General features: G+C 45.1%; 4 protein-coding genes across 4 annotated transcripts; 1 reads left to right on the forward strand and 3 right to left on the reverse strand.

Moving 5' to 3' along the window:
• Positions 1 to 6,762: 6,762 nt before the first annotated feature.
• Positions 6,763 to 7,011, reverse strand: N7506_008222 (uncharacterized protein; the record flags this gene model as incomplete). The annotated part of the gene is made up of 1 exon (XM_056957515.1): positions 6,763 to 7,011. One exon carries the CDS (start codon positions 7,009 to 7,011, stop codon positions 6,763 to 6,765), a length of 249 nt encoding a protein of 82 aa, XP_056806905.1.
• A 613-nt stretch (positions 7,012 to 7,624) lies between these two features.
• N7506_008223 (Hsp20/alpha crystallin family protein) lies at positions 7,625 to 8,062 on the reverse strand (the record flags this gene model as incomplete). The annotated part of the gene is made up of 1 exon (XM_056957516.1): positions 7,625 to 8,062. The coding sequence occupies one exon, from the start codon at positions 8,060 to 8,062 to the stop codon at positions 7,625 to 7,627; it is 438 nt and encodes a 145-aa protein (XP_056806906.1).
• Positions 8,063 to 11,737: 3,675 nt separating this feature from the next.
• Positions 11,738 to 12,360, forward strand: N7506_008224 (DUF2841 domain-containing protein; the record flags this gene model as incomplete). Its single annotated transcript, XM_056957517.1, has 2 exons — positions 11,738 to 12,071; positions 12,125 to 12,360. Coding segments are annotated over 2 exons (570 nt in total), but the record flags the coding sequence as incomplete, so codon positions are not given.
• A 5,598-nt stretch (positions 12,361 to 17,958) lies between these two features.
• On the reverse strand, positions 17,959 to 19,377 carry N7506_008225 (uncharacterized protein; the record flags this gene model as incomplete). The annotated part of the gene is made up of 1 exon (XM_056957518.1): positions 17,959 to 19,377. The coding sequence occupies one exon, from the start codon at positions 19,375 to 19,377 to the stop codon at positions 17,959 to 17,961; it is 1,419 nt and encodes a 472-aa protein (XP_056806908.1).
• Positions 19,378 to 20,960: the final 1,583 nt, after the last annotated feature.

Raw genomic sequence — 20,960 nt, forward strand, 5'->3', positions numbered from 1 at the left:
AAGTTAAGCTAGCAGTAATTTGTAAAAGGGAAGGACTACAATTTGGGTCGGGGGTCAAGGACAATATGCAACTTACTGGCGGAAAGGTTGAAGATCCATAGAACCATAATTTTCGTGTTTTGTATTCTTTCGCAAAAGGTTGGTCAAAAAAATACTCACCGCAGAAAACAAAGATTTTTACGAAGGAGTGGGTGCTTCTTGGCGAAGAGGGCAAACCACGGGTATATACAATCCAGGTGTGATTTAGTTGACTAATTTTTTTCAACACTAATTCAGCTTTGTTCAAATATCTCAACGCCCATCAACGAGCCGGTGATCGTTATCAATATGTACGTAAGTGGTCTTTATGAAGAGACGTAGCTCAAATGGCATAAAAGGCGCCAGATATCCAGCCTAAAAAAATCAGGACTTGTCCTCACACTGTGATGCATCTTAGTATCCCTTTCTTTCTGCAGATTTCATTCTGCAGCCTTGGGATTCTCCGTGGCCACGGCTGTCGCTGCGATGAGCCCAGCGATGTAAGATTTGCGCTCCCCGCAGGACAAGCTCTGCGTCATCAACTGTACTTCGCAGGATAGGCTCTGCGTTATCAACTGTGTCTCGCAGGATGGGCTCTGCGTTATCAACTGTGCCTCGCAGGACAAGCTCTGCGTCATCAACTGTGCTTCGCAGGATAGGCTCTGCGTTATCAACTGTGCTTCGCAGGATGGGCTCTGCGTTATCAACTGTGCCTCGCAGGACAAGCTCTGCGTCATCAACTGTGCTTCGCAGGATAGGCTCTGCGTTATCAACTGTGCTTCGCAGGATGGGCTCTGCGTTATCAACTGTATCTCGCAGGGGGAGTGCTGCGAAACCAAGGACTTCAGAGCTTCCGTCACCACGGCTGTCGCTGCCACGAGCCCAGCGATATAAGACTCGCGCTCCCTCACAGCCAATGAGCCCTGTGTATGTAAAAATGTGCTCAGTCATGCAAGACTTGGCTCGCCAAGGACATGTTATGGCCCCCCTGCGATGTGCAGGCACCTCTCCGTGGTGCTGGGGACCAGTATTCGAGTATTCCAAGAGTATTCGAAGAAGCAAAGACCTGCGCAAAATCTTCATCTTTTGAGTATTCCAAAGCATCATTGGAGATTTAGACTGAGCCCTAGATAGAATCGTAAATTCAAGACCCAATATTCGTCATCGAGCGCTGTATTCCTAACCCTCCTGTCTTCATGATTTGCGGTCGGCTAATCTTCCCGCCGCAATAGAATGCATCTCTGCCATCAGGGCGTAGAGCGAACCGAGGCGTGAGTGTTTTGGTGCGTCGCGGATGTGTTGATGAGCGTTGATGAGCGTTGATGAGCGTTGGTGAGCGTTGATGAGCGTTGATGGGTGTTGATGGGTGTTGATAAACATTGATGGCTGTCGATGAACGTTGACGATTGTATGGACGAGGGTGTTGATGTGTTTTCTGTGGTATATGGCCAGGCGGTGAAGTTGAGTGGTGGTTACTAGACTTTAGCAAAGCCAACCAAGTCCATATCTACGCACAACTACGGCCTCGGCATTATAAACCTGCTGATTAATGTCTGTTGTTTATGCATGATCTGGTCTGTAAGCTCAGATCTCGGCCCGACGTTTTCCCCGGCCCAATCCAGGGGTTCAATTACTCCAAGAAGCAAGGTATCAAGATTCAGCGGTAGCGACTTTGTAATAAAAGTCATGGAAAACAATGGCTACACTATAGATCTGATTGCATAGGAATTACCAAGAAAAAGTCTAATTTGACCAGGATATTGTACTATTCTGGCACTTAAGTGATTAGTGAGCGTCAGCACATAGATATATTTATTTTATACAGACGGAAGTGGGTGTATATTCCTGTCCAAGTATGGCACTTTCATCAATGGAACTCCTCATCTGTAGGCTTATAGGATTCAAATTCATGCCGAAAGCTAGCTAGTTTCTCACAATGGCTGTCTGTTTCCACAGATAATTGATACTGGGAAAATCTGCATTTTTTATGCTCTTGGCATGTTTGTATTGTGTTCGGCCCATTGCCCATCTGCAGGTTAAAGTCGGGTTTGGCATTGGGCTTTTAGGCCGGTGCGGAAGTCTACATACATGTATGACAGAGATATCAGTTTCACTGTTTAATTCGACGCCATTTGGCATCACTTGCTACGATGGTCCCCTGGTGTTTACTCAGTAAAGTTTGCACACAGCCTCCAATTCGGTTGAGCTGGTCCAATGCAACACCAACATCCCTCGGTGAAGCTATAATTAGGCAAACACCCACGATCAGACCTACCAGGTGCAGATGAAGCATTGAATGAGGAGCGCTCGAAACACATTTTGTTGCCCAGATAATTATGGTGATGCCATGGACTGTTCCTCGCGTAGTCGAATTTGCCGCTTCAGGCGGCTTGCAAGTCACTCACTCCTACTCTGCTGTAGAATGCCTACGTCCACAACGGTCGCGAGTTAAAATGGATTCCCATAAAGACAACGAAGAAATTGAGGGGCTTGGCTCGAAAACTTCCGATTGGTTGCTTCTACATGGGAGCCGTCGCACCTTTGTCAGTAATCCCCGCCAGCAATTACGATTTATATTGCGAGCCCATCTCCCATGTAGCAACCACACCGCACTCAAATTGGCTATCACTGCTTTTTGGGCGTAGTACCCGAGTTCATGCGATCAAGCATACTCTACTGTGCAGAGAACATCTATCAGCCCGATCGGGTCTAGCAAGCGCCATCCTGACTAGATCTGGTAAAGACGATTCCGCCAGCACTTACGACGAACTTTGGTGATGCGATCTACTTGGATTGGAGCCGCAGCAGACATGCGAGTAACCAGTCCCACCGAAAGCAATCATATAATGCTGATAAGCGGTAGAAATTTTAGCATAGGCTGGCATAGATAGTCAGAGGTCGCACAGAGGATGGCTTTGAGTAAAGTTGTGCAGACATCCAACTCACCTTTACAAAGGATCTGCTTGAACAGTGATATACCAGTCCAAAGCGCAGTGTGTCTGATAAATAATTGATGCTCAAGGACAGTCAAGGTAGGGGACGTAGAGAACTCGGCCATTCCCTGAGAAAACGGCCTGCACGCGATATGTCAAAAGACGATTTCAGTGAGAGATACACGCGCTCGGGTTGACCACCCTGTAGATGCAATGACATCCAGGGGAAATGGTCTTTGCACAAGTTACTCGGCTTGGACAGAAGAAAGCGTGCTTAGACATCAGATCCAGCCAGCTTATATCCGAAGACACCACAGAAGGTCTGATAGTGCCTTCGATGCAGTGTCGTGTATATCCGTTAGGTCTCTCCCGCTCGCTCGTTTCCATTTGTTGGTTCCACCCGCTGGAATACGTCGTCCGGTCAGCAACGCGGAGTAGGACCAGGTGAAACTATTGGACTGCATCTCTTTGATCGTGCTCTCTAGTTGACTCGGCTATGACTCGACACCATACCGCCTCCTTTTATCGATTCGTGCCTGATATGGCCAATGTTCATCTGTAGGCTCGAAATAATGGGGTCCCGCCTCACCTTCACCTTGCACCCAGATTTAGACTCGCAGCCTGCTCGTCGGCGCAAGTAGGACTCGTCCGCCATGAGCCAGACTGAAACATGAGCTCATCCCGGTGCCTGTCGAGCTGCCAGGCATCAAAAGACGTGAGATGCGAATCGAGGATAATGATGATCATCCATTGGACGTCAGGTATTGATCCACAAGGAGGCTATTCTTTCGCGGTGTTCGAATGCGGAGACACGGTGCTATAACCCATTGTGGCTTGAGCTTTGTATCGGGTAGACACATCACCACATGACTGATGTACAGAGTCGAATGAGAGAAGGGCCGAGACTATCTGAACATTAGATTGACTCATCATCGATGCCACCAGTATTTATGTGGAAATGATAGACAGCATGCGATCGCATCGGTATAGGGGAGCTCGAGCAGAGAAAACGAGGGCGTCCTGTTGTACGATACGAGTCAGCAAGGCTTACCACTTGGACGAGTTGTTATGACTTACCTTTCATAGAGTTCGCAGAGGGCACGCTTTGTACGCTTGAGACGAGATGATCAGTGAGCTTCGTGGTCATATGAACTTGCCAAACAGATCACTTACAATCCTCTTCGGCAAGACAATGCAGCACCATTCAAGCCATGTTGTATTCTGGTCCGTCGCACTCTCCGGCCATGCTCCAAAAAAGCCGGGCTGTGGCGCAACGCGCATTCTCTCGGGCGGCATAGGCCGTGAAAACCTCACCAGGCACAAGCAATCATATAGTCGTAATGGATGAATGTTTCGCAACGCGGACGGCCGGAGACTCTGCCATTCAAGGAGTGAAGGCGGTGAGGGCGAAGACGCGATGGAGTACGCGTCGTACTGCCGCCCCCTGGTCTTATCTCCGATTCGTCGATAAGGACTACCCACAAGGATGTTTCACGGGTGGCGATGGGCTGCTCCTATATACAATAGCATGGAAATCAGTAATGGTGCTCATATTTTGAAGCACAAGAGACCGCACAAACATAAACTGATCTAGCGTAGCTGAAGGCGCGATAGTCATTCACATAACCAGAAACAACTGACGTCTCAAGCTTCCATGCATGTTGTGATATGAGGCTGGTGCAGATCAGGAACCAAGCCGCACCGTTGGAATTACCTCCGAACTGTCTATACAGACGACCAAGTTGATTTCCAATCAACTTGGCTAATTGTTGTATATATAGGCTCATGTATTCCTCAGAAATAACAAGACAATTCATACCTCTGAACAACAACAATGCAGCGAGCCTCGCAATCTGATATGCGCACCTGCTATTGGCCAGTTCCTTCTTCCGCTAGTGCATTCTGCGTAGTTTAGAGCGATGAGGCCAGGAATTTTGTGTAAGCCATGGCTTTGTGCAGAGCACTAACGGAGGTGCCGTCTCGTCGTGGCCACTCTGGTGCGATGTCGATGGTTTACTGTCTGTCATTCATTAGCTTGCAATTCGGCGAGATAATCCACGACTCACATTTTCTAGTGAACACTATGAACGAAAGCACGGCAAAGAGATGTGGTCCTTACCCTCGTGAATAGGGTCGAATGTCCTTGGTTCGATTGAATTGCATCGTCTTCAGGATCCGTGGAATACAGACAGGTCAGGCTAAGATTCACATACCTGCGACGTGGATATTCGCGCCTTTGCTTTGGGAGCGCACACAGTGGCTGTACAGTCGATTAGCTTGTTCGCTGCTGTGGCGGAGGCATTTGCGCATAGACACCTCTCAGCTAATCAAAACTCATATCTTTAATCGGCTGGTGTGGATGATAGTGTATCTGGTGGGAATCATACCTGTATCTCTCATAGGCACTGTCTGGCTTGTAATCCTCAATGTATTCTATAATGTCAGTACAGTGGAAATTCGGTTGTGGATCAAAGGGGAGAACTTATCAGGTGACTCAGACACAAGCCTGCTCGACTTTGTAGAGTCAGGTGAATGAAACGTAAAGCGAGTTGCCGGGGGCAGACGACGTATTTATAGACTTCTCGGCTCGTCCTTTCGCGTAAGAGTGCTGTTTGGTAGAAGGGTTGGGGGATCCCTCTTAATTTAGGACTGTTGAAACCCTTTTAGATGCTCAGCGAGAGAGAGAAGCAAGAGCCATGTTGCAGAACAGGATACTGAGTCAGCAAGGAACGTTGGCTCGCTGTTGAAACATTCACGACCGTCTTAAATTGAGGCTTTGCGGAGATATTTCATCCATGAATGATTTAACGTTGAATCACCAAAAGGCGCCTACAATCCCATTCCTAAAAACTGCGGACGATTTTTCTAGCCTTGCTTTAGTGCTGTGTTGGTTTTGTTGAGCTGTGGGAGAAAACGAGGTCGCGGTTGGTCAACCCGTTGAAGCTTGGCCATAGTTGTCAACACTAAACTTTGCAACTTGTGATCATGAACCTAGATACATTAAATAATAGTGTTTTTTTTTTTTTTTTTTTTGTTTTTGACAGTAGGTCCTAAAATTATTTACAATTCTCCCATTGTCGATTTCTGAGACTTCCAACAAAAGGTGCCAAGGTGTCAGATTAAAATATAACTTACATCTCAAAGAGCGTTTCTATCTGGCCTTCAACCTTTTGAGACTTTCACCCGATCGACTTCTTGATCACCATTCTTTGATCAAGTTGAATGTCAACAGCCCACCGAAAACCAACCAATTTCTAGTCAAAGCTTGGCTGCATCAATTAACAATGTAGAATTCCATACAGGGTTATCTGTGCTTGCATAGTCTATAAGGGACACATAGGCCTGATGAAAACGGTACTGCTCAGATCTTGACTTTTCCTTGCGGACAAAATTGATGCCCCGAATAGCTCGTCAAAGCAGGAAAAAGAAGGAGATTAACAGCCCAGTGGATTGTTAATCTTTAGCGAGAAAGACACATTGCAGGAAAACATTCCTAGTTTACTTGTTGCTTCTGTTTGCTAACAAAAGTTCCTCGGGCAGAATGAATGTCTTCAGGACGCACCGAGAACTTTGATAAAAGAGACTTACACTTGAGAGAGCTCGGATTTCACCAGATCTTGTTGTAATTGGTATAGCTGAGGGAATTCAAGAGACCGTAAATACATATGGAGTCCCAGCAAATTTTCGGTCAGCTTGGTTCTCCGTGTAGACAGTGCAGGACCTATTATGCCATGTTGCGGGTCTATATCTGGATCGGCACAGGTCTCATGTCCCAACAAATATCAGTCTCCGCGTAGGCTGAAAACAGCCCTTATGCCACCTTGGACTCTATAGACTCCTCGGGTGGGATCACACCAAAATTCTGATTTCCCCCCGCCTCAAAAAAGTGGCCATTTGCGATTTTCTGCGTGCCATTGCCGAGCAGGCTATAAAGGCGATTATTATCACCGTACTGGTTGGCAGTGCCGGGCTGGTCGGTCAGATTAGAGCCGCCCAGTGATGGAGACACCTCCGCCAGTTCCTCCCGAGCCTTTGCCAATGGCTTGACCTGCCTCTCCATCTCCGCCAAAAATATATTATGCTGAGAGATGGAATGGTCATGATATGGCGTGTATCAGCTCCACTATACGATGGCAACCCTGGGGTCTATGTCCTTCCCCAAGTACCGGGGTTCCTTGGGCCTTGATAACGAATGAGAATCGCAACGGATAGCAGAAGCCAACTGTATAGAGAAATAAGTTGCGTACCAGGATGAGTTCTCTATGGCGTAACTACAGCCTTCGTTTGGATGTAAAAGAGTGTGCGCGAAGGCTGCGCGTGACAAATAACTAGCCCAAGCAAGACATGAGAGAATCAAAGATCTTGCCAGATTGTTAGGATCCTCTTTTGTTTGATCTGTTTGCACGTTGAATTCCATTACTTTCTACAAGAAATTACGGTACTATAACAATGGCTCATCAAGGTTACCAGAGAATTCAATACAACCCTAAATGGATTAACAGGGGTAGTGCTAAATTTAGAGTAACGTGTCTCCAATTAGGGTCCGGGAATCAGATTAGAAGAGTTTAGAGGTAAAACTGATTTCGAAATCCACTTCATGAAAGACGGATAGACATCTGATTCAATGTACTGTGAATGGAAAGCTAATCAAGGAAAATCTTCAAGCTTAGGCTTCATTCCTCAATTGTGATCTTCTTGGTTTCATCGTGCTTCTCAGTCTTCGGAACAGTAATTGTCAGGATTCCATCTTTCAAATGAGCATGTGTCGCATCTCTGTCGACAGGCGATGGAAACCTGAACAACCGTCGGAAGTCACCCATGTAGCGCTCAGAAACCCACCAGGATCCGTCCTTCTCTTCGGAAGTATGTTCAGTGTGGCCCTTGATCTGCATAGTATTTGAGTCAGGATAGTCAATCTCGATATCCTTTTGTTTCACACCAGGCAGCTCGCCTTCGAGCTCGTACCCGTCCTTGGTTTCTCGCACATCAAAGGTTGGCGTGAATGTAGAGCGAAGGCTGCTGAAGCTCTTCTGCGACATGAAGTTGTCGTACTCTCCGAGTATACGGGCAAGACTCGACGGGCCCCGGTGGAGGAAGGGTGCCAAAGACATGGCTCAGTAATTCGATGCTCTTCGAAATCGGCTGGGAAATAATATTTATCTTTGGCTTCTGAGCGCGGAAGGTGTATTTGCCTTTAGTGAAGGCACAAACAGATTATGACAAGGTAGCATTGCTTAATATATGTTAGAGCTTACGCACTCGGTGAAACGTTCAGAATATCTTGGATGAGCAAACTATTTAATCAAACGGGCTAAGCAAACAATATATGTCATTGTTACATCATGTGTTGTGCGTATATTGGAGTAGTTTTATTGCTCATGTCTTCCCATAGACAGCTTCTAGAGCACGGTAGCTTGCGACCGTAGCCATTGATGTTAATGAATTTGTATATCAGAAGATATTTGACCGTCCTGTCAAAGACAGAAGACCTGCTACGTACCGTAGGGCACTACGGAATAATCTACTAATAGCAATCTGAAATTTAGGTATTGTGTCAAGCTTCCATCATGAGGTACATCAGCGGAAGACTTTTTGAGCAACCTGGTGATTCTGTGATACCTGACGGCGCTCTGTCGAACAGGACACCTGTATTCCTTGACTAAAGGATAGAGACGCTGAATCATGACGTAGGTATATGTTTAAGTCTCGATAGTTGTTTTAACACATTTCAGATTCGGGTTAGTGCGACATAGAACCCAAAAACAAGTCCTAATCCATGGACTTGTTGAAGATCCACAGGAATATAATCGGCTTATATCGCCACCTTTGTTCCTTGAAACCCTCGGAATTTTCCTGTCCTTGTACCTTGACTCTCCTTGTCAGATTACACAACGCGTTGTGTAATCCGAATCTTCTTTTTCGGTTATAATAAATGAATGAAGCTGGAGGTGGTGAAACTGGTGACGGTGACCATGCTGCGACTGTCTAGAAGTCGGTTCTTATCCTGGCCACATGAGTATGCAGCGATATCCAGACAAACTTTATCCCACCTCAAGCCTACTAGTTTGTATTAGGATCCCCTTCCGCTACCTAGCGCTCTGTGTTACGAACCTAGCACAGACTTGAAAGAAGGACAGAGGTGTATTATCAGTATATCAGCATGGGAAGAGAAAAATGAATCGTGCGTTATAGCCAACATGCTACTCAAAAGAGAACACCTTAGACGACATAAAACAATAGTACGTTCATAAATATCGATAATACCAGAAAAAGTCAGACTCACGCAGATCCAGTAGAAGTATTTCGATTTCGTACGAAAGCTTCCGGCGGTTTACCCGGTTCAAAATGACGCTGTTCGATATCAAAATGAGAGGAATCAGATTTTAAGTAGCTGAGGTTAGAGTATCCGTGGGCGGAGGGGTTGAAGTCTGGGTGAAGTGTTATTATATGCGGACAAACATTAGATGGCCTAAATAGATGGCCTAGCCCACCCGCTGTTATCGAGAGCCGTGTCCACCTTATCTTGTACCTGACGAGCTACGTTAAGATATTCATCGCGTCTATGATGATAGCAGAGTTGATCGCATTTTGTTCCGTAGCTGTACGCAACCTGATGGACGGACTAGACAGACTGCTTGAGTAGCTCATCATTCCAGTCTTTCAGCCCAGGACCGGTCCGGTCCCCATAGGCCCACAGTACTGTACATAATTTTATCACCACACTGTAATATCAGGCTCTCACACTTACTAAATACATGACATTGATAATTTTTTTACGGTCGGACATTCTGACAAAGGGTAAATATGCACTTTTATGCGAGGTACATTGTACATATGCGTAGAAACAATATATAGTTCTTGTAGGCCGCTTCGAAATTTGGTTTCACCATAAGACCAAAATACGACTTCATACATGGTCCAGTGGGTAGTGCTTTATGACCTACTTCGGCGAGAAAAAATTCAATGCCGACACAGTAGACATGCATCTATGATCAAACGGTGCCAAGATCTCCTCGCAGTAGAATTACTCTCAAAATTGTGCGCAATATAGATGGGGCTTTGTGGAGAGAATTTTTCCGCATGCCTTTGCTCCTTGTTTCGGCTGATGTTGACGCCAAAAGTCGGTACAGAACGAGCTTTCATACGACAATTGATCTTTGTCGGAGTACCAAGAGGTGAAATTGTTGGACACAGATATATCCAGCTGCTCCTGATCGACCCAGGTACGGTTGAGTTTAGAACTGCGGGAAATCAGTGCATTGGAAAGGTTGCGTGCCAGAACCGAGTTGGTGAATTGCATGACACCGTACAGTAAAATTCCCAGTGCCCCATTTATATTGCGCTAAACTGTATTTGGCCTCAGAAGGTTTCCCTAACTTATGGTAAATGTACCTTTTGCCGATGTAAAAAATACCGCAAGTCCGAATTCCTGGTACCAGACACCCTCACGTTCCCAGTTTTCTCTCAATGGGGTGGCTTTTTGATTACTCTGGGAATATAATATTACACTTTTAAGGCTTATTTTCCAGTTATGTGATTCACGATTCACTACCCTGCGACGCTAATTCTGTAATGTATCCCAAGCAGATAGCTACCTCACAGATCTACTGTGATTGAGCCATTCGTGAGCCTTGGTCAAGCTTACTTACGTTCAGCTTGGATATCTTTTCATTTTATCATCCCAACCAACATTTGGTCTTGATGATGACCTATCTGTAAAGTATAGAGGTCTAGTGTTTACAATTAGAGCCTGTCAACTAGGTAAGATGAATATGTCTTCCGAATAGTAGTATTATGGGGTGTACAGAGACTGACTCTTCGAGAACTGTCAGGTTCTCCAAGGAAGGACTATTTAACATGAGGGGTCTGCAGATCGCTGACGTGTCGATATCGAATCGACACCGCTATTCTGCTGATTCTCCAGGAGGCCATCTGGTCAGGCATATTTCATTTGGACTCCGTGACACTACCATTGTCATTATGAGAGTAATATTGTGTATTGAAAAATTCTGTGACAAAAATTGCCGCCCAATTCAAAACTGTGTATCTCTCGTCCATAGATACAACACCCGTAGGGGGTTGGGCCGGACTGGGTACTTATGACCTTGCTGCTGGTCGGCAGCTTGCTATCAGGATCGGCGTTCTCCGTACTTCCCATAGTCGAGTCAGAGAGCGGAGCAGACCTATCATAAATTTTTATTTTCGTAGTAAAGTTTTGCCGCGTGGCAAAAATTTAGGTGTCTCTTTCAAACCCCAGAGACGTTTGTCAGAATATACATCTTGTCCTTCATCTTTGCGACTAGAGCTCACTTGAACATATATATCTGGAATATGTCGTCAAAACTTCCGTCAACGTGTATGTGCTATGTGAACTGATCACCATCCCCTTGGAACTTCCGGCCCAGCGAATTAACAAAACCAGCAAACGTAGCAAGCCAGACGCCACAGGATTACGCCCCTGTTCAGCATTTCCCCCTCACCTATATGGATCAATATGGGACAATTCCCCATGATGTGCCCCCTTCAATCATCCATTGTCGCGACACTATCCTTTCCCCTCAAGTTACCGCGAAATTCCTGACGGCGGTAGCGAACTCCACTGAAGTCGGTCTTCGACCGTCCTCCCTGGAATTCACTTCCACCCAGCTATTTCCTGATCACCTCAGGAGTTATGACTTTCATTATTTGCAGTTTCCAAAAAAATTCAGGTCGAGGGACACGCTGTACCTACAACATATGGATATTATTCACAGTCTACACTATGGCCAGGCCATGATATAACTAGCCCGGCCATCTTGGAAGATGAAGTGCTTCATAAAAAGAGACTTTGTATGCAAAAGCACAGCCTGGAGGTCCAAAAAGCAATATTATCCATCGATGATACGAAATTTCTCCGCCGATACTACGAAAGGGTCTTCCACAATATACAGCAAACCAATTGCCGAATCCTGGCAAAAGCCTATGTGAAATTTGTTGAGTCCCACAAGCAAGTTAAATACCCTTATAATGGGCGGAAGACCGTGGCGGGGGAAACCCAGCAATTAAGTTCCGAGCAGAGTAAGCCACCATGGTGGCCTCCTCAAGTGCGCCATCGGGAACCCGATCATCTGCTCAAAGCAGGTAAAAAGACACTTTGCTGCGCATGATACCCACTAAGCTCACCATCTCACTAGAACGCATCGCGCTCCTTGTCCATATTCTTTGTGACTTGCGTTGCAGTCACGGCATAACATCACAAAAACTGAAAGATGCAGAGCAATCTGTTCGGTCGCAGATTATCCCGGTTGGACGTTTAGAATCCCTAGAAGAGTTATATCGTGTTAGAGGAGAAGAGGAAAAGTTTTTGGAGGGGCTTCTCGGTAGGGGCTTGCAACCACCTATTCTTCACGATTTAACTAAGTTCGTTTAGAAAAAGACGCAGCTGTTCTTATCTCGCGGAACAACTTACCCGCTCCCGATAAAATATCCAGCAAACAAACCAAGCCGAACAGTTGGGTCTCTCGGAAGTACAAACAGGGTGCAGCAGCATACGAATCATTTTCTCACAAACAAGAATTGTGCAATGTGCCTATACACTCGCAGCATTACTTTGCAGGATACACCACCCGTCAAGAAGACATCATTGATTCTTTCCCGGTTCCAGCAATGTCATCCACTCTACTTGGAACAAAGCGTCCGAGGATCGACGAGATATGACCTTCTACAGCAATTTTCAATTTCACACATTTGATATCCTCGCCGTGTGTCACCAGCCATTCTGTGCATACTGGTTAATGAAAGCGAGTAGAACGAATGAGATTTCTTACACCACATCTCTTTATGTAACGTGATTCCTTGCCGAGCGGCCATCCCTGCCGAGCGGCCACCCCACTCCAAATTTCCTATCTCCTGAGCAACCTATGTTTTCAATCATCCACTATGCCCCTAAAACGCACTGAAAAAGCCCAAAAATTCATCGAACAGGAGGGCAGGATCTTATTAGCTATCAAAGCTATTCAAAATGGCCAAATTCCTTCAGTCGCAGCTGCTGCACCTCTTTCAACGTCCCTCGTTCTACCCTGCGGGCACGTCTGACCGGCCGAACAAATCGGTCTGATGTTCGACCAAACGGCCATAAATTTACTCAAAATGAGGAGGACTCGATTCAGGATTGGTCAATCTCTATGGATTCGAGAGGTGCAGCTCTTACAATCGAAATGTTACGAGATATGGCCAATTTATTACTTCAGCGCCGGGGTGATGATACCCCCCAGACTGTTAGTAAAAACTGGCCAACCCAATATCTTAAACGACATCCCGGGCTTACGAGCCGATTCTCTCGCAAATATGACTATCGGAGGGCCTTAATGGAAGATCCAAAGGTTATCATGGAGTGGTTCGATCTCTTTCAAAAAACTGTTATCAAGTATGGGGTATTATCGGATAATATTTACAACTTTCATGAATCAGGCTTTGCAATGGGGATTAGTGCGACGACTAAAGTGATTACCCAATCATTTTATACCGGTCGGAGAGGGGTTTTACAAGCTGGGAATCGTGAATGGGTGACTGTAATCGAGGCTATTGGTGCATCTGGATATGCGTTACCACCATACATTATTTTCAAGGGGAAAAACTTCATGGAAAGATGGTTCGACGACCTCCCTCACCAATGGGCTATAAACCATAGCCCTAATGGATGGACGAGTGATGAGATTGGTGTTGATTGGCTACAAAAACACTTTATACCGCATACTACAAGCCGTACGAAGGGAAAACATCGTCTTCTGGTTCTCGATGGTCACAACAGTCACTTGACGGCTCAATTTGATAAGATTTGCGAGGAAAACTACATCATACCAATCTGTATGCCTGCTTATGCATCTCATCTTTTACAGTCCCTTGATGTAGGCTGTTTTGCGGTTTTGAAGAGGTCTTATGGAGGCCGGGTTGCAGGATATACCCGATTAGGCATCAATTCTATCGAAAAAGATGACTTTATTGATATATTCCCTATGGCGCGTACGGATGCTTTCAAAGGCACTATTATTTATAGCGCTTTTGCGGCTACCGGTTAGTCCCATTTGAACCTGATCGAGTGCTATCTAAGCTCAATATTCGTCTTTAATCCCCGCCCCTACTGGATCGGCCTGGTTCGCAAGGCTCGACATAGATAGCAATATCTCGACTGGTATATCTCAGAACACTAAGCAACTAGCAAAACGTAAAGCTAGGATCGATGCTGTACTGAGTAACGAGTCAAATAAGCTATCTATTCCTACTAAGCGTGATCTTGAGCAGTATCATAATATGACCCTCAAGATCATACATAAGCTTGTTTTTTCAGGATGAGGAAATTAAGCGATTACGGGCTGCAAATGCAAAACAGGTGAAAAAAGAGGGCTAAATCGACAAAGCAGATATCCTACCAGGGTAGTTTAACAAATCGTACGATCGCTGAGATGGGTGGTAATGGTGGTGTTGAGAGATGTATATCTAATGCACCATCTATCCCAACCCTCCCGGCAGAGCCCGAACTGCCTATTTTACCTACTGTACGTCGTCAAATCACATGCTCTGGGTGCGGTCAGAAAGGGCATCAGATTACTAGATGCCCTAGAGCTTATTTTAGTGAATTTAATGGCGTTTTGGTAGATTAATTAATGTATGAAAATTCGGAATACTGCTGGGGTGGCCGCTCGGCAAGGAATCACGTTATAGCTATAATCATGTAATCAGGATAAATTGGCTGAACGATGAGTAAGCCGAAGTATATCCGGAAGGATCCTAGTGGTATTTGGCCACACCTCATTTCGTCAAAATTCACTCGTCACTAGCGGTTGCGTAACAACTGGTGAAGTAATCGAAGGAAATAAATACTGCATGCAAGCTCGAAATGTAATCAGCTCGGTGGGTGGGCCTGCATCCGTAGTCGCCAGAAGGTTCGACGGATGGGGCCATAGTAGTGCAATGTACAATACATGCAAATCAAAAACTGCCGGCAATCCACGGATTTTAGTGATACTAAATCGATGCCTTGTGTGCCTCCTAGTGCATTTTCTGCTATAACTGCTATTTATGTTGGCTGCGTGGTCCATGAATGATCTTGGGGGCAATGGCTGAATAAGTCATGTGTATGTCCGCTCATATGGCCGACAAAAGTTGCCAACTTCTGGCTAGAGTTAGTTAAAGCTGTCCTGTGTAGCACTGGTACGATGAAATTCGGGGCTTGAAAACAGAAAGGTCTAGCTGGGCTCCCCCTATTTCATCCTTGGGATATTCACTTGTGTAGACACTATGATCCAACTCAATTGCGCGATGAGGTGGCGTGGTGGCGTAAAAAGCCTGTATAGTATCGGTGTGCGATAATGAACCGACCATTAGTCATTTGCTTTGGCAGTACAGTTGGGCAACAGTGAGCTATTTAGACCTAAGTCGTCTTTTTTTACCACCTTTATCGAGACAAATGCACCAACACTAAATAAACGCTGAACAATTTTTGTGAACAATTTTTCCTCGCGGATAGCAACCTTTCGATTTGTGCTGAGCGATCCTAGAAGCCTAGAAGCGGCTACTGTTTACAGCCCAAATTCTGGGATTGATTCAAAATAGCCCTCCATGACGAGCCTTATTAATGGTAATATACCGACACGAATATTGAACAAATTCTTGAGACTATATCAAAGCAGACGTGTATTATCATGGGCTTGTGCGAGATCGATCTGCTTCGGATCTGTCGTGCAAAGCTGGCAGAAGAGGCATCCCGTCGTGATCCTCATCTCTACATCATCGTCCAGCATTCCAACTTATTGGAGACTCTTATAACTAATTTGTCGGACAGTTGCCATAGCGGCCGTATAAAGAGGGTTCAGACAACTCTTGTAAAGAGGAACGAAAAAAGCGAACCAAGCGAAGAAACCAAGGAGCATTCTCTTCCATTAATGCCGGTTTCCGCGTCGAAGGGTGCACCTGCTTAAAAATGAAAATATACGGCAAGAGCTAGCCAAAAGTATGGCCATTCGAGGCCTCGTACCTCGGTCAAAATACTACGGCCATAGGCTAACGGAACCAGGGCAATGCTTACGCAGTCAAAGATAGTTTATTTGAGGACGAAGGCAAACTAAACAAGAGGAAATTGTTTCAAAACGCCGAAGCTTCAAAGGTATTGCATAGCTACAGTAGATCAGACAATTAATGATTGTATTTCGTCAAATGAATCTCTCCTGGAACCGCACTAAATTTAGAGATCACGTGATCCGTACCTATAGCCATTCTTCTTGTACTTTCGCCGTAGCGTTCATTGTCGAAACGAGAAGAAGAAGTTTTTAATCATTCTCGAAAAATCAGTTTGCGGTAAATTTGGCATCGTTCGACGGAAGAAGAGCTTGATTTGCTTGAGTACCGCGGGGCCCAGCACTAACTATACCCGCTCAGTCACTCCCTGTCACTTTTCTTGAAGAATCAAGGCAATGTATTAACGTCCATCCCTTGGTGAACGCACTATTTTGACATGGACCGGCGCCAGATTGGCCAGAAAGGCTGTAGCTCGTAGCACAGCCCCTATAGACACAGGTATATGATTAATTATGAATATTCATCAAAAACTGGGAATATAAATTACACATATTGCATGTATAATACGTGTCACGATGAAGGCAATTGATGTACTGGCTAGTACCGAAAATTTCAAATTGAGCGATCTCAGAGGTACAAATAAACTTCGGTGTGTTGCAACAGCGTACTTCCAAGTCCGCCCGGAATACCGTACAAACACTGAGAGAAATTAGCTGAAGAATGAATGAGCCTGTGCCGAAATAGTTGGATTTCATCATTCCTCAGCACCTCATTGATTCGTGGCCCCTGCGTGGCGAAAGAAATGGCGAAGACACTGAATGAGATATCGAAGAGATCACTTGAAAGGTGGCCAATTTAATGGTGGGCCCGCAGCTGTAGTTACCCGATCTAATGTTGGGTTAAGAGATGTACTGTAAAATCCATGGAACCCAATACTGTGACACCTAACAAAGGTCCTGTGTTCGCCTCGTGCTACAGTATCCGTCCTGTTGGCTGTGTGACCATGAAGCGGTATATTATTTATAACCTCTCATCAAGACGACACCTGGAAATAGCCAATTTCAGGTCAAATTGCTTCAAGATTATCGTGTGAAAACAGATAAATTGAATTACAGATAAGCAAACAGACTGGTCAAGTCCGGCTTCACATGTTTTCATCATGGGTATAGTCGGTTGATCAGAGACTTGACCCAACTAAACTGCAGTGGGGTGGAGTGGTTGCTTAAACTGGTTTGCAATAGCTTCGAGTGTGCGATAATGAACCGGCCACTAGTATTTTGGCTTTGGCGGAGAAATTGGGTAAGGATGGGCTATTAGATCAACGTAATCGTTTCTTCCACCAACGCGTAAGGAACATTGGACATATTGTGATATTTCTCCCGCAAAGAGAACATATTTTCGCTTTGCTTTTTGCGATTCCGGGAGACTACTATTTCCTGAGTGCCGCATAATATTTAAAAATTGATCAGATATAGCCGTCTATAAGAAAGCAATATTGTCAGTATTCTACCGACGCAAATACAGGTATCGAACATGTTACTTGGACAAAGTGTATCACAGCAGATATCTATGTCCATCAGCTCGTGCAGAGTCGGTTCTGTCGCGCAAAGCCGACAGATGAGACTTCCCGTCACGATCAGTATTTCTGCATTATCGCCCGCGTTCGATATTATTGGAGACACTTGTAATTTATTTATCAGACAGATTCAACAGGAACTGATCAAAATTATTCAAAGAAATTGGATTTGCGAAGAAACGAAAAACAAACAAACTAGCTATATTTTTCATAACTAAGTAGCAAGAAATTTGAACCGGAGCAACCTATCTCATGCTCATAATATTATACTCATTCTTATTACCGAGAGTTATGACAGCATTTCCAGTACCTTCCTAGCGCGCAGGACGATTCGTAGTTCCATCACTGATGCCACGGATGGAAAGAGGGCGGCTTAATTTAGGTGAAGATGTCGCCATTCCCGCCGCTTTGGATCTGGTCACCAGTTATATCTGCGTACGTAAGCATGCAGAGACTGTTACTAGGACCACGTGAATGTGCCCGGACTATGGAGTCAATTTTGTCGCTTGCGCCGAGGATCTCGCTACGCATGCGTTCATCTTCCTCTGCAGGTTCAAAGGGCCATGTTGAACCTAACTTGTCGATCATTTGGGCAAGCTCGGCTTCTTGCTGGTACTTGACGTACAGGGTCCCCATCAGGTCGCTTATCCAGCTAACGGTACCGGAGAGGATTTGGCCATTGTTAGGTCTTCTCTGTTTCTCTTTGATGAGAAGGTCTTCGGTGATGTTACGCGGTGTGGCGCAGCGGTCAGTACCGTGAGCCGGCAGAGAAATGATAGCTTTATCGCCTGTGCCTGCCCTAGGTAAGCATAATGAACCGTGTTTGATACACTGTTGGCGCACAACTTCCTCTTCGAGACGACGCCGTGGGATTAGATTGTAGAGGTCCTGAACGCGTTCTTTGATATTATCGCAGCGTCGGCGCTCAACTAGGTTGTGTGTAGGGCGACGTCGTTGGCGCTTGGCTTCTATGGACTCGAGGCCCTTGGTGTCTTTGCTTGAATGGGTCTGGAGCTCGGCTGAGGCAGAGGTGTTCTTGTCGAAGTTGGCGCTTACCGAATTGCTAGCAGGATGCGGCTGGTGGTATAATGATAATTTTGGCAAGTCCCCATATGGTCGCTTGCTGCCGAATATATCTTTCGAAAGGGAATTATGATGGCTGTACCGCAATCCTTCACCCTGCATGATATGTCCCGAAACGCTACCAGATCTTGAGTAGCTCAAGTTGGAGGGCCTCAAAGTGGAAATATTTGCGGTCAGGGGATCCTTCGTATCCGAAGATGTCTGGTCTGTGGCCTCCAAGCTGGACTGCGGCTTGTCGCCCACGTAGTTGTGGTTAAAGAAGCTTCCATTCAGATGTGGGATATTCTTTTTTCTCTGAGCCTGGTAGGAACCGAAGGTATTATGATCTAAAGAATCGGCCAGTGGAACATCATCCAAGAAAGCCATGTAACGGAGCGGCTCTGTAATTTGGTTGCTCACGATGGTGTTACCTGGCTGTTTGTGCATGGATTGCATGTTGTTTTCGTTTCGGGCCCCGTTCTGTTCGTGTATCTTCATCCCTTGGGGCTCATAATCATCGATTAAGAAATTGTTAAAATTGGTGGGGAACATTTCCTGCCAAGAGCCGAAAGAATAATCCCTCAATCCATTCGGGGGAATGATCAGAAGCGATGGGTCCAGCTTATCGTTGGGACTCTTGAACTGGTGATCCACTTCGTAATCGGAGTGGATCATGATGGAGCGATCGCTGTGATCTTCATATTTGTAATCCATCAAATAGTCTGCTTCTGCCATATTTCAGAGCTCAGGTAGTCCGACCAAATCTATGAGGGCGAAATTTTGAGCCGCCGCAGTAGCAGAGAAGCCGTTTTGTTGGTTCTAGCCCGATATGGATACTCGGTTGGCAATGTTAGGTTTCTTTGTATGATATGCACTGAATAAGGTACAGAATTGAGATCCAGCAGAATGCATACGCAAGAAACGTCCTGGGAATGAGTTTAATTTGGCTCTGAAGTGTAATTAAAGCAAGACAACATGCCTGCTGTGACTTTGCCTCCCAAAAAGTCAAACAATATTTGGAGAGCTTATTTGGAATCTTATTATATAGAGTTAGATTAGTCTCTCCAGCAAGGGAAATTGAAAAGTGCTTGATCGCCGTATTTGAGTACAAGATACATAAGTCTGCGCGTAGCAGCTTCATCTTTTTGAATGTCAGTCATCGTCTGTCCCACCATAGACCGTGTAACCTTTCATGCATGACATATAATGAATTCATTACGTGGAATCACATAGGGAGAATCTTATAAACTTGTTCGTGGCAGGGGTCATATGCGAATTGCAGCTGCTCTTGATGTAACTTTGATGTTGATATTCAGAAGAAATGAACGGAATGCAGACTACCGAGCTGTTTCCATGTCCTGGTCATACCTCGACGAGCTATCTCTGCTACAAGCGGGTCTCACTCTATGTTTTTCATGCTCTACATCCTTGCTATTTATGTTATACCATAGCATTCGCGTTAGTTTGCCATAAGACGATTCTAAAAATGCCTTAGTAGATCATCATTCATTTTAAAGAAATATTTATGTAGATTGTCATCAATCCACGTAATTTTGCTTGATCATAGCGGGACAATATCTGCTGATTTTGGGTGTAGTATGACGACAGAGTAGGTTACTCAGACATCTTCAACCAGAATTTTGTTCAATATAAACTTTTTAAACCTCACAAACCATTCGTAATGCACTTTGTAGCCGTCTTACCAAACCTACGCACTAGCGTACGTAGGTCTGTCCCACTCAATAAAACATTCCCAGACAAAGAATGAATAATTAAATTAATCCCATATAATGCATTCGTTCAATTTATTTACTCCAAAAAAAAAAAGCCTGGGGCCTGTTCCTGATGCTAATATTTTATACAGAATAGCGTTTTCATCCTGATTTCCTTTTCTTTTTGGCCTCATGTGCAGCGATTAGTTCTTTTTCATGCCGAGCATAACGCCGAAGACCCAGCCATGGACCTTTCATGTAATACTGTAGGCATTAGAGCTTTTTCTCCCTTTTGAAGTCCCAATTCTTGTTCGAGATAGTGTGACATCGCGATAAGTATCACATTAACACATGAGGTGGTGTCGTAAGGGAAAACCGACTTATATACCTAGTATGAAAGAAGCTAATGATCTATTATTCTTTCTAACCTGGGCATGGAAATAATACTGTAGGGATTGGGATATTGAGAGGCAGTGTAGCGTGGAAGTGAAACTCTGTGATATTAATATAATGGCAATTATACTATGTAAAAATTTCCGACCGCGAGTTGTAGATATACCAAAAGCACAATTGAATTTGTTATGAAGGCAAGCAATAGTATAAGCA

The sequence above is a fragment of the Penicillium brevicompactum genome (genome assembly GCF_028827555.1).
Source record: "Penicillium brevicompactum strain IBT 35665 chromosome Unknown utg000006l_segment0_segment0, whole genome shotgun sequence".
In the NCBI taxonomy this organism is placed as follows: domain Eukaryota; kingdom Fungi; phylum Ascomycota; class Eurotiomycetes; order Eurotiales; family Aspergillaceae; genus Penicillium; species Penicillium brevicompactum.